The 12,653-nt window shown below is 37.3% G+C and overlaps 1 protein-coding gene across 1 annotated transcript in view; it reads left to right on the plus strand.

The window, feature by feature from the left end:
- The first annotated feature begins 254 nt into the window (after positions 1-254).
- The window catches only part of LOC111875464, a 16,171-nt gene continuing 3,772 nt past the window's right edge, over positions 255-12,653 (plus strand). The window contains exons 1-7 of the mRNA XM_023871738.2: positions 255-587; positions 798-946; positions 3,070-3,171; positions 4,432-4,672; positions 6,508-6,630; positions 7,053-7,155; positions 10,369-10,475. Of these exons, the coding sequence (XP_023727506.1) occupies positions 263-587; positions 798-946; positions 3,070-3,171; positions 4,432-4,672; positions 6,508-6,630; positions 7,053-7,155; positions 10,369-10,475 (1,150 nt within the window). The 5' untranslated portion in view covers positions 255-262. The remainder of the gene's footprint in view (positions 588-797; positions 947-3,069; positions 3,172-4,431; positions 4,673-6,507; positions 6,631-7,052; positions 7,156-10,368; positions 10,476-12,653) is intronic.

Consider the following 12,653-nt stretch of genomic DNA (forward strand, 5'->3'; position numbering starts at 1 on the left):
CAGAATAATACATGGTATAAATGTTGTATACTGCGAAATGATAATCATCTGACGCTTTCTATGTGTAGTTGTGCAATTTAAACCATGTTAACTTAACAGTCCCACTTTAGTTTACAGTCACGTCAAAAGTTGACTTCCCGAACGATTTCAAGGCAGGACGTTTACCAGGTTCTTGTTTATTGCTTCACCTTTTACAATTTCGTTCCTATCGTGCCTCAAGTTCTTTATCCGGGTTTTTGATGCAACCAGTTTCGCGCTGAAAATGGCGACGTGTTTGAACGAAGGAACAACAAATATGTATAACAATATCACTGTGGTAGACGTAATGTGCCCTGTGTGCAGAGGAATTTTCATTGAACCTGTAGTAATGCCCTGCCATCACGTCCTGTGTCTACAGTGTTTTCAACGTACCATGGAAGAAACGAGTTTGACCTGTCCTATGTGTAGAAAACGAATAGGTAGTTGGTTAAGGACAGCTACGAAAGATCAGAACTTAGTAAATAAAGAGTTATGGGCCATCATTCAAAAGCGATTTCCGGAGCAACTTCAAGCAAAATTGAGTGGAAATGACGATGGGATCGAAGAACGTGAGTATCATGTTTAATAATATTACTGTTGTAGTCTTTTTGTTGGTACTTACATGGTGTGTATAACCTCACTGTTCATAATAAAAAATAAAACTCCATGCTTTCTCTATCTTGACAGATCAATGTTTAGACAAATGTTTTGTACGATTGTCAATCCATTCAAATCATAGACTACATCTGGGAGTATTACTGTTTTTCTTGTATTTGTAGATGTTGTTGGTCGAGTATCAACTCAAATCAGTCTACCAGGCGACATACGTAGAGAATATGAAATACATATTCACAAGTTGGAAGAAGAATCGCGAAAGAAATTGGAAGCGGAACGTCGGGCAAGCGAAGAGCTTATATGTAAAATAATGGTAGGGTAATACTTTATAGAATTATGAAAGAACAGAATTTTGAAAGCAGCTGTAGTTAACAAAAAAGACTCTAAAAATTTGCATGTAAATTTAGAACTAATAAACGTTTGATATCTGCTATCTCATTACAGTACACTTTTTAATGTATGTGAACCTTGCTGAGTAATAAGACTATATACAAGATTAATATACTGATTTTCCAGTATTATGCAGATGCTATGAAATTTCCAGTGTTTCAAACATCTACACACATAAGGTCACAAACCATTCACCAAGATATTAAGCATAAGCTTCAGGATCATCATGGTCTGTGATTAAGGGGTAAAATGAAAAAAAAGAAAAAAGAAAAGAAAAAAAAAAGTAAAGCTATCCCTGTAAGAGGCCATGAAGGCCCATAGGGTTGTGAGACGTTGAGGGTCCCACATTATCTAGACAATTGGCTCTGGGTATGGGTACATAATCTGTGACAGCATGTCACTTCAGGTTTTAGCTAGTATCTCCAACCACTTCTCCCTCTAGTATGTGCATCAGAGCCACCCCTATCAACCTACCAAACTTCATGCCTCATCTTCCAGAAATTGAGACTGAATACTCACTTCTTCCACCAGTTGAGGTACAAGAGGTGTCAGCTATGTAAAATTGAGTATTAAATAATTACACATTTTTATGCACAGAATTAGTAATTTTTTATAAACTTGAACATGTTCATATTTCATTATTTTCATCTTTTCCACAATACTTTTTGTCACTTTCTGTCATCCAAACAATCATGGCTACCTATATTAAGAATTGGATTAGTGCAAGGACAACAGAGATGTGAATAGAGTTTGGAAAATGTCTGTGATTTACCCAAGACATTAGAATTGATGAAAGATTCTGAAACGAACAAATTAGTCATACTTCATATTTTGTAGTACCAAAGATAATATTTTTGGGAGGCATCATTGTTCCAAAAGTACATTTTTCAGTTTATACTACCAGGAGCTATGACTTCCAGCTGTGACGATGTAGACACAGAATTTCTGACAAATGTTGTGTAGCAATATTTTTTACTTGAAAGTTGCTTTGTTTTTGTTTTCAAAGTGGGTTCCGTTTCCTCCATCAGCTGACAGGATAAATTAAGAAATCCCATTCCCTTTGACCCTTCTGTAGAACTAGTGATATTCCCAGCTGACTATGTCTGTGCCTGTTTCACTGCTTCACAGTTTTACATTCATGTTTTCATATCTTGCTATCTAATCAATATGGAGGGTCAGTTTTAGTATTGGATAGTTGGATGTTTCACTGTTGGTCATTATCTCAACCATGGACCGTACAGTCAGCTTCAAACCACTGTTCAGTGTCCTCATTTCCATCATTCTGACACCTTTTGTAAGCAGATAGCAATTTATTGAACAGGAACAAATTTTTTTCATTGTTTTCTAGAAATATCTTTTCAATTATGTGTGTATGATAGCCTGTCTTAATCATATTCCACATTTTTTTTTTATTTTTATTATGGCATCTAATGCTGTAAGATTGTTGCAGAATTTTTAAAACTGTTAACCATATCTGTGTGCTTCTGGGGAAAGTGCTGCCTCAGTATGTTTCTTAGCGAATTTAATAATGATTGTAAAAGCACTGAAGCACTGTGAAATTTAAAATATTTTAAGAAAATATCATTAATGTACAGTGTTGCAAAACGTGTCTGTACACTGAATACTTTTATTGCATTGTTCGATGAATTAGCTGTTAAGAACTGGTTGCAAATGGAGTGACAAAGTTGAAACAAGAAGGAAGTTCAGTGGGCAGTGAAAAATGTTGAAGGGGGGAATAAGTGTGCGGTTAGAGTCTAAGTGTGCACAGTTCAAACGTTTATACCCATAAAAAGAAGAGATGGTCACTGTTGACATAAACATTTCTTTTGTATTTAGGCTAAAATTATTTTTAGAAACAGAATAATTAAACTGCACATTTATTCTGAAGATGGAGACAACAGGTTCTTCTGAAACATTCATAACTGACCACAACACTGGTGGCATTATAATCCCGAAGACCACAATGTAAATCGCCAAAGTAGATAATCTGATTGCAGATAATTGAGAATCTATTACTTTAATGATTGATCTCTTTGTGCATTAAAGGAGGAAGAGGAGAGGAATTACCTTGCTGCACGGCAGCAGCTGTTGGATCAGGCAGCAGCTGATGAACAGATTGCGAGAGATCTTCAGAAAGAGTCATTGCAGGTCACTGTTAATTTATTTTTATTGGGCCCATTCTGTAAGTTAAAGTAGGACACTAAGGTAAACAGGTATATTTCAAACTCAGTAGTGAGCTATAAACTATTTGGTTTTGATGAACATGGCTAAAATTATCTTAAATTGTCCCTCAAGTCTTCAGAATGAATGGGAAAGACATTATATTCAGGGTTGTAGGGAGAGCGTATGATTTCAGTACAAAATATAAACTTGATATTTTTGAAGAATTTAATTAAAATTTAGGTGTTGTTTTTATCTCATGTAAGAAATGTTAAAGATGTTAAAGATGTTAAAGATGGGCATGAAACTTGGTCTCTGACATTAAGGGAGGAACATAGACTGAGGGTGTTTGAGAACAAGGTGTTGAGGAGAATTTTGGACCGAAGAGAGATGAAGTGACAGGAGGTTGGAGAAAACTGCATAATGAAGAGCTTCATAACTTATACTCTTCTCAAAGTATAATTAGAATGATCAAGTCAAGGAGGATGAGGTGGCAGTTCATGTTGCATGAATGGGGGAGACGAGGAATGCGTATAGGATATTGGTGGGAAAGCCAGAAGGAAAGAGATCACAGGGAAAACCAAGGCATAGGTGGGTGGACAATATTAGAATGGATCTTAGGGAGACAGGATGGGATGGTATGGATTTGCTAGATCTAGCTCAGGATACGGACCAATGGAGGGCTCTTGTGAACATGGCAATGAACCTTCGGGTTCCATAAAATGCTGGGAAATTCTTGAGTAGCTGCAGATTTGGCGGCTCCCCCAGAAGATCTCAGCTCCATGAGTAAATAAGTAAGTAAGTAAGAAATGTTAAAGATAAAATTTTAGAACCTTAATATCTGTATGAATTTTCTATATGTATATTTCTGTGGTAGGTAGTGTAATGTAATTGCACAGAATGTTCCAAGAATGAATTTATGATGTGTTTTTTGGAATACAAAAGGAAGCAAGACCTATGAAAGTAAATGTGTGAAAAGGTTTGACAGTCAGTTCAGGAATGTTTCAGGTGTCCATCTGCACACTGAGTAATAAAATACTAGCCATTGAAGACTTTTCTGATAGTATTTAGTTTTTATGATTTTACAGTGATTAAAATAAATTAAATAAAATTTCTTTCTTTAAAATTAGCAAAGTGAAATAGCACATAACATATTGAATCAAATGTAGAACCTACAGATGGAATGTCCTGACTGCTGTCTGTGATCTAGAGGTTTACTGCTGAACTTGTACTTTTTATATTTTTCAGAGCACTGGTGATAGTGGTTTGACTGTCAAGAAGGAGATTGGTGGTCTCCATGTTCGAATGGATAACAAAGAGAACAACAGTCAAGCACAAGGCACTATAGGGACCCAAATAAAGGGACCCATGGATTCGTACATAATTCCACAGCAGAAGAAGTCAACTGTCTCAAGTGGCAAATTTCCGACTGCATCTGACAGTAGCTTCAGCGTTAAGTTTATTAGCAGTAAACTTAAAACTGGACCAGGTATGGAATGTCATGTGTGTATAATGAAATTTGCTCCTCTATGAATTACCTTCAGCTCGATCAGTATCAAGTCTACTAACTCCATAAAAAGCGGCCTCTGTAGTCTAGGGGTAACGTTCCCACCTCATGACTCAAGGTACGCGGGTTGAAACCCGGTAGAGGTCGTGGAATTTTTAAGGGCGGAAAAATTCAGGGAACAAGTCCTCTGGGAGGGACTTTAAGCCGTGGGTCCCGTATCGTAGATTTACGGCGCGTAAAAGATCCTCATGTCTCTAGGAGACCTCTGAGCAAAATTAGGCAAAATGTTTCCCACCCAAGTAGTTTCAAATGCCTCCGGTAGGTGGGGAAGTTATCGGGTACCAATGCCAGTAGAGGGCTGACCTCGCTTGCAGAAAGGGGAGAGTTATCGGGTACCACTGCCAGTAGAGGGCCGACCTCGCTAGCAGAAAGGGGAGATAGCAGGCACCAGTATCAGTAGGGTATGGCGATAGTAGAAATTAAAGGGGGACGTACAATAGACTATTAGTCGCGGTGCATGGAGAAACCCACCCCCTCTATACTGAATAACTGAATGAACTCCATAAAATCAGAGGAGCCTGCACTATTTTCATTTTAGTATATAATGAAATTCCCACTTTTGTCTCCTACCTGATTTGCATGTGCTCTGAACAGATTATCCTCTTTGATTTGGCGAGAATTACAAATTACGGTTCTCCTCAGTATGCAGCTTTCAGGAGATTCCTTTCAATACTAAATATTCATCTTAGTACCCTGTTTTCAATCACTTCCAATCTGTGTTCTTTCTGTAGTGTGAGAAATCGCGTTTCACATCCATATGAAATGACGGTTTTATACATTTGATATGTTCTGATCATCAGATTTCTAGATATGAGGTTCAGAACTAAGTGGTAGCAGTTTTTCACTGGATTTAGCCTGCTCAGAATTTTGTTACAAATGAAACTCTTATATAGAGATATTGGGTTTCAGACTTTATCCATCGTCCTGGTTTTTAAGATAACTTTAAGAAAAACATGACGTTTCAGAAACTGGATCTGTTTCCGTCCTCAGGTGAGGGAAAACACCTATTCTGTTGGGTCCCTTAGAAAGAGCTAGAAAGATTGAGGCTGGCTCTTTCTCTAGCTCCAGTTTCTGAAACGTCGTGTTTTTCTTAAAGTTATCTTAAAACCAGGATGGTGGATAAAGTCCAAAAACCCAATATCTCTATGTGTTATACACCATCATCAGAATCCTATAGAAACTCTTATAACTTGGAAGTGATATGTGTGATAGGATTTGCTAATTACGTACATTATTACAACACATTTTTTAGTAGTAACAACATCATATGAAGTGTATTTAGATGTACTTGCTACAAATACTGCCTAACCTTTTGTACACATGTTCTTCTATAATTACCACACTGAATCTGTTACCTGGAATTAGAATGTGGTACAATTTTAAGAATATAAGGGAAAAGTTCATCTGAAAGTAACCTGACCCTAATTTCCTTGTGGATTTATAGCAAAAGTGCATGATCTGTGTTGAAAGTGACATCTTTGATGAATTACCATAAAGTATTGCTGTCAAAATGTGAGATTGTATGTGAATGACATGTTCTAGTGACGTGGGTGTATAACGTTTTTGGAAAAGTGATTTTAATTTTAGAGCCGTTCAGACATTGTGTTGGTGAATATGTTTATATGAGGTTTTCACCAGGATCCCCAGAAAGTATATACTATAAATAGAATGAGTGTCAGGAAGTGTATCAAGCTAAATGTCCACTCATGTTAAGGTGGAATTTATGTAATAACACTTATTTTACAATACACTTACAGAGCTGGAGAGAGTCCGTTGCACAAGCAACATGAGTACGGGCAGCCATGATAGCATTAATCAGGAAATGCATCATTTCAAGCCTATTAAGAGTGTACCCCGGACTCCACCCAAAAAACTATCCGGTAAGTATGCTTTTGTTTTTAAGGATTATACCAGAGACTGCCGCAACATCCGACATTGATATTACACCAAATGTTTATACTGATATTGGGGTGTATGATGATACATTCTTGAAGCATTCCTTTTACATAGTCAGAGGAACATGTTCGAGGCAGAGCAACAGTGAGCTGATTTCAGTAATTTTAAGTACAGTGCATGACACAGATACAGTCAGGCATGTGTATGGCAAGTATATGGAAAATTTGTTCTGCTAACAAGGATAGGTTGACTTCAGTTATCTGTCTTTTTAAGTGGTATATTAAATGGTTCAGTCTATAAAATGTGTATTTTGTATAGCTCATAAAATCTTTTTTGTGATATATGTTGTATTAGTACTTTCCCGTCTTACTTTTTAATTTAATTAGTTAACTGTTCTGTGTTGCAGATGGTAGAGTATTTGTTCCAATGGTAATTAAAGCAGTTCCAGTGAATTTAAATCCGTTATATGAGTCACTTAATGAATCCAGTCCAACAGAGCCATTAATCAGGTATGACATAAAAAGTAAATGAAACAGTAGATGTTAAATGGAACTTCTTTTGAGGATTCCCCAGTGAAACATGAATGTTTTTGATGAATGTTTTCTGGAATACAGTCCTGTTTCAGTACCTGCCTACAGTATTTAACATTTCTGCAGTACAGGTCCTGTTTCCATATTTCAGCAGTAGAAGCCTGTTTGAGTACCTCACTCGCTCACGGAGCTTAGCCTTTCCTGAGAAACCGCCAAATGTGCAGCTGCTTAAGAACTTTCCAGCATTTTATGTAACCCAAAGGTTCATTACCATGTTCACAAGAGCCCTCCACTGGTCCCTATCCTGAGCCAGATCAGTCCAATCCATACCATCCTGTTCATGCTGCATGCCCTGCCAATCTCATCCTCCTTGACTTGATCATTCTAATTATACATGGAGAAGAGCACAAGTTATGAAGCTCCTCATTATGCAGTTTTCTGCAACCTCCCATCACTTCATCTCTCTTCAGTCCAAATATTCTCCTCCGCTCCCTGTTCTCAAACGCCCTTAGTCTATGTTCCTCCCTTAATGTCAGAGACCAAGTTTCACACCGATACAGAACCACAGGCAGAATTGTAGTTCTGTATATTCTGATTTTTATGTTTTTAGACAGCAGACAAGAAGGCAAAGGGTTCTGAACTGAATGGTAGCAAGCATTACCTGAATCCAGTCAACTCTTCATTTCCTCCTAAATCAGGTTTTGATTTGTTATAGTCATTCCCAGATATCTGAACTGTGCCACATTTTCAAAAATTTTGTTAGCTGTCATTATGTCATGATTTTGCCCTGAATTCTGGTGACGAGACAGCAACATGTACTTAGTTTTCTCTGTGTTTACTTCTAGACCAACCTTCATACTAGCATCAATTAAAGTTTGTGTGTTTTTCTTTATGGTTATGCTTGTGTTATCCCATGTTAGGTGGGTCCCTTGTCACCATGGCATGGCACGTCCTTAGGTTGAGGTAGGAGGAGACTCCCTCCAGTTACTGAGGGTAGCTGCAAATATATTGAATATGCAGTTGCGGATGACCAACAAGGGGTGGTCCTCCAGACTGGGGCCTGGGGATGGGGCTAACAACCACTCAACATAAAAAATAAGCTTGTTATGAAAATTTGCGAGAAGCCTCGGACCTGGATGGATTCCTTGGGTAAATGACCTAAGTAAAAGAAAATGGATATTAGATTTGGTACTTAGAATGTTAGAAGTACATATGTACAAGGCAGGTTTGTTCAGGGCAGTGACGGATGAAATCTCAGAATATAACTTGGATTTAGTGGGAGTACAGGAGGTAAGATGGGGTGGAGGTAGCACTGAATCTATGGAAAGGGGAATGAAAATCATGAATTAGGTACAGGTTTTTTTCATGCACAAGAGAATTATATAAGCAGTTAAGAGGGTAGAGTTCATTAGTGATAAGATATCATACATAATACTAATAGGTCACTGGTGTGATATCGTCCTGAATGTTCATGCCCCCAGAAGAAGATAAAATTGATGATATAAAGATAGGCTCTGCGAAGAACTACAACAAACAAACAAGCAAACAGCAAACTCTGTGGCCTGTTGTCTGCAAGTGAACTATACTGACCGAGGGACCGCCACTTGGTAAAGTTAGTGTCAACTTTAGTGGACAGAGGGTGTCGTGTGGTCAGTGCAAAGGATCCCCACATCCATTAATCTGGGTTCTCTAGATGGGAGCTGCTGTTTCCTTGAAATAGCTCCTCAATTATCCCCACGAGGCTGAGTGGACCCCATTTCAGACCCACTTCTTCTCAGAAAATCTGGTAGTTCCGGGAATTGAACCCGGGACCTCTGGATCTGTAGCCAGGAACTTGGACCACTAGACCACAGAGGTGGCAGAACTAGAACATGTATTTGACAAATTCCCAAAACACCATATGAAAATTGTGTTAGGAGATTTCAATGCCAAAGTAGGTAGGGACTTCTGTAACATATATTTGTGCATTTTATGTTAAATTAAAGCAAAAATGTGTAATTAACAGTAGGATCTCATTCTCTGCAATTCTATATAACCCTCATTTAATTTAAAGGAATCTTGTCCCCAAAGAAAAACTTAATGCAGAAGTCACTATGCATGCCCCCCCCCCCCAAATAAAAAAAAAACTGCTGCAATGACATTCGCATCCTAAATTAAATCTGATGTTGCATCTACATTGTGGTGATGTACTTTGTGTTTACTATGCAGAATTACATGTTGAATTGTGAATGGGGCATATGTGCTCTCACATTCCTTTTTAAATCTTTTAGTGAATACAACTGGAGCAGATTTTGTAGGAGACATGTGAACAGTCATGACTGATCTGATGCAGTGTGGCTTAACAGCCTCTCTGCTGTAATGCTAACATCATCAGCATATATTCATTTTGTTACTACATTTGTTAACCATTACAATGGGTGTGAAGGAACTGCCTCTCTAAATAATATTGTTGTCTGTTTTGTTATGTTGTTTATGTTACCTAGCGACGGCCGCTGTTTACAGGGTCACCACTTAGGAATGAGTGTATATGCCACAGTGTGTTGGCTAGTTGTAATTGTGGCTTTTAAGTTGTGATTAGTCCTAATTCAGTGGGTAGACAGTCACCAGTAACTACTGCAGTTCAGTAGATTTTAAATCTTCCATCAGACAGTTATTATATTATTAACTTTCATATTTGTTAATATGCTTTATTCTTTTCCACTCATGAACACAGTTATGGCTTCAACACTTTAACTGCCGTACATGATTTCATATGCCCTGGTATAAGATTTGAAGCTTTATGGTGAGTCAGTTCTTCTCAGGCAGCCAGCCGTTAACTTGTAATGATGCAGCTGACTGCCCAAGAAGACTTCATGGCCTATATTTGAGTGATATTCATTTTGTCCGTACATCATGTTGTCAGCCGAATTAATGCCGCAGTTGAATCCGTAACAGTCTTACATGACTATTTCAGCAAATGAAATGCAATGAATGTACTGAACATCCACATTGTGTATGCCAAAGTATGCTCTTTATGGGACACAAAAAAAATAAAACATAATTCCACAGCATGATTCAAGAAACCCAGTGTGATTCAGTGAGGAAATGAGCTCCTGACCATGAAGAATGTGTATTACATGTGGATGAATTAGGTTTATCCAAGGTAAACTGTTGTAGGTATTGGAATTTGTTTTACTTTGTGTGTCTTTATAGCGCATCGTGTAGACAGCAGCTAATGAAGATGCAGATGGAACAGATGAGAAGTTTGAAGGGTGTGTTAAGAACTTCGGAAATGAATCCACCAATTTCAGCATTTACAGGTAACTTTTAGAATTCTGTTACCCAAGTCTCTCAGTCTACCAAAGTTATCTCTTCATATTCATGAATTTGCTATTTCCTTTTGAGTTTTCAACTTCTTTTTGGAAGGAGGGACGTTGGCACAGATTTCAGAAGCATCTAAACCATGCGTTCTAATGTAACAGCGTGTCTCAGTGCAAGTCTCAGTTTTACTGGCAACTTCTTACAGGTATATTTCATATACCAATGTCATCTAAAGTAAACATAAGTGCAGTTGTTAGGGTGCGTACATGCTGTATATTCATAAGCGCCACAAATCTTACTTTTCACATGAGAATACAGTCCTCATTATTCACAGTGTCATGTAACTTTGAACAAGGCCCCGCATTCCTAGTCAAATCCTGCGCATAGCTTGTGATGGGAGGAGTTTCTTAACACCTGTTCTTCCACTTTCACCAACCCCTCATGTTTCATCGAAACTACCCTATTCTCTTTTCGAAGAACATATTACAATAAGCTCTTTTCTTTTCGAATAATTTCATTCAGTGCAGCACGGCCGATTCCTGTAGCTTCACATACTATTTTCTGGATTGGCTTTAAGTTTACAGCAGCTTCACTATCTGCTAGTCTCTTTAAGTAATTATATACATTTGCAATTACTTGCTTCATCTGTGAGTGTAGACCTATACCCTGACCTAATTTCTTACTCATTATGTACGATTTAGCGCACAAGGAAACTGACGTTTTTAAACAGATGATAGAAAAACCATAAGTATAACCTGCTTTTAGGGTGCCTTACAAACAACTGGCTGCCTGCTACTTCTCACACCCTCGAACCCATTCAAGGTTACTCTTGGCCTTGTTCGAAGTTACGTGACACTTGCTATAATACATAATTATGCTGTGTATAGAATACTTTTCTCTGTGGTCTCCATTACTGTCTGGTAGCTTTTGTGAGGTTTCTGTGCATCTGTTGCTATGGCTTTATGTTCTTTTAATACTTTCCATTTCACCTGGTTCAGAAGTATGATTTGAGTGACATTACAGTCCTGAATGTGTGTAGAAGATAAGGGGGATGTTTCTAAATGTTTCCCTTGTGATTTCAGTTTAAATGAAAATGCCTGCAAAAAAGTTGTATTTTACCACAGTTAATTAAAGATGTAATTCAGTTTTTGTCCTGTTGTGAAATTTTCATTTTGTAAGTGCAATGCAAAACTTAGAGCACATGAAATTAATAGCAGGTTTGAACATACATCACACAAAATTTTACTTCACAGTTCCTAGTTTAGGAGCAATGCTTGATCTGTCATTAACAAAAATTTGTCGTAAAAATTAATAAATATTCACTTTGAAAGCATGAACACTTTTTGAGTAAAGTTATCGACTTTATAACTTTGTATACAACCCTTTAAAATACATAATTACATTGTAATGTCATTTGTTCAAGTGCCCAGTGTTTGATTCTGGAGGCTTCAAAAGTTTAAGAATTGTGGAATCAGTTTATTCTTTCAGGAGTTTCATATGGTTAGAATTGCCTTGAAAATCTGGAATTTTCAAGAGATCTGGTGTAAGAATCCTGATTTTTGTTCTTATTTTGGAAGCCGTATGTAACTGTCCTGAATTTTATTAAACACAAACTGTATCAAGAGGTCATTATAGGATAGCATGGCAATGAGTAATACAAAGTTGGTCTATAGGAATATATAATTATAAGATATCTTGATAAGTAAGCAATTTCATTATATTTCTATGTTTATATTATATATGTATAATGAAAAACAGGAATTTTATTAGTATTTGATAATCCCCATTCTCTTCCTAACATAATGAAATTATTGGTACTCCACCCTTCTAAAATAATAAAACACTTTACAAAGTTTAATTTAATTTAAAGTATCTGTAAAGAACTGGGCTTAACTTATCATACACTAGTTTTCTGACTGGAATGGCAGTTCCTGTCATGCTTTCTGTACACTGATTGTGCATGCCAAACTCAGGGTGGTACGATAGCTCTTATAAGTGGGTAAATTTGACTATTTCTGTGCCGCTCGTAGTTCCTTGATATAAAGTAAAACTTGGTTATAGCAACATCGGTTTCTGCAACACCTTGTCTATTGCGTCAAGTATTCAATGGTACGAACTAATTCCTCATAAAGCAACTGTTTTTATGCCTTGCTTAGTAAGACATGCACAAATGCATC

Source organism: Cryptotermes secundus, unplaced genomic scaffold, assembly GCF_002891405.2.
Source record: "Cryptotermes secundus unplaced genomic scaffold, Csec_1.0 scaffold736, whole genome shotgun sequence".
Taxonomy (NCBI): domain Eukaryota; kingdom Metazoa; phylum Arthropoda; class Insecta; order Blattodea; family Kalotermitidae; genus Cryptotermes; species Cryptotermes secundus.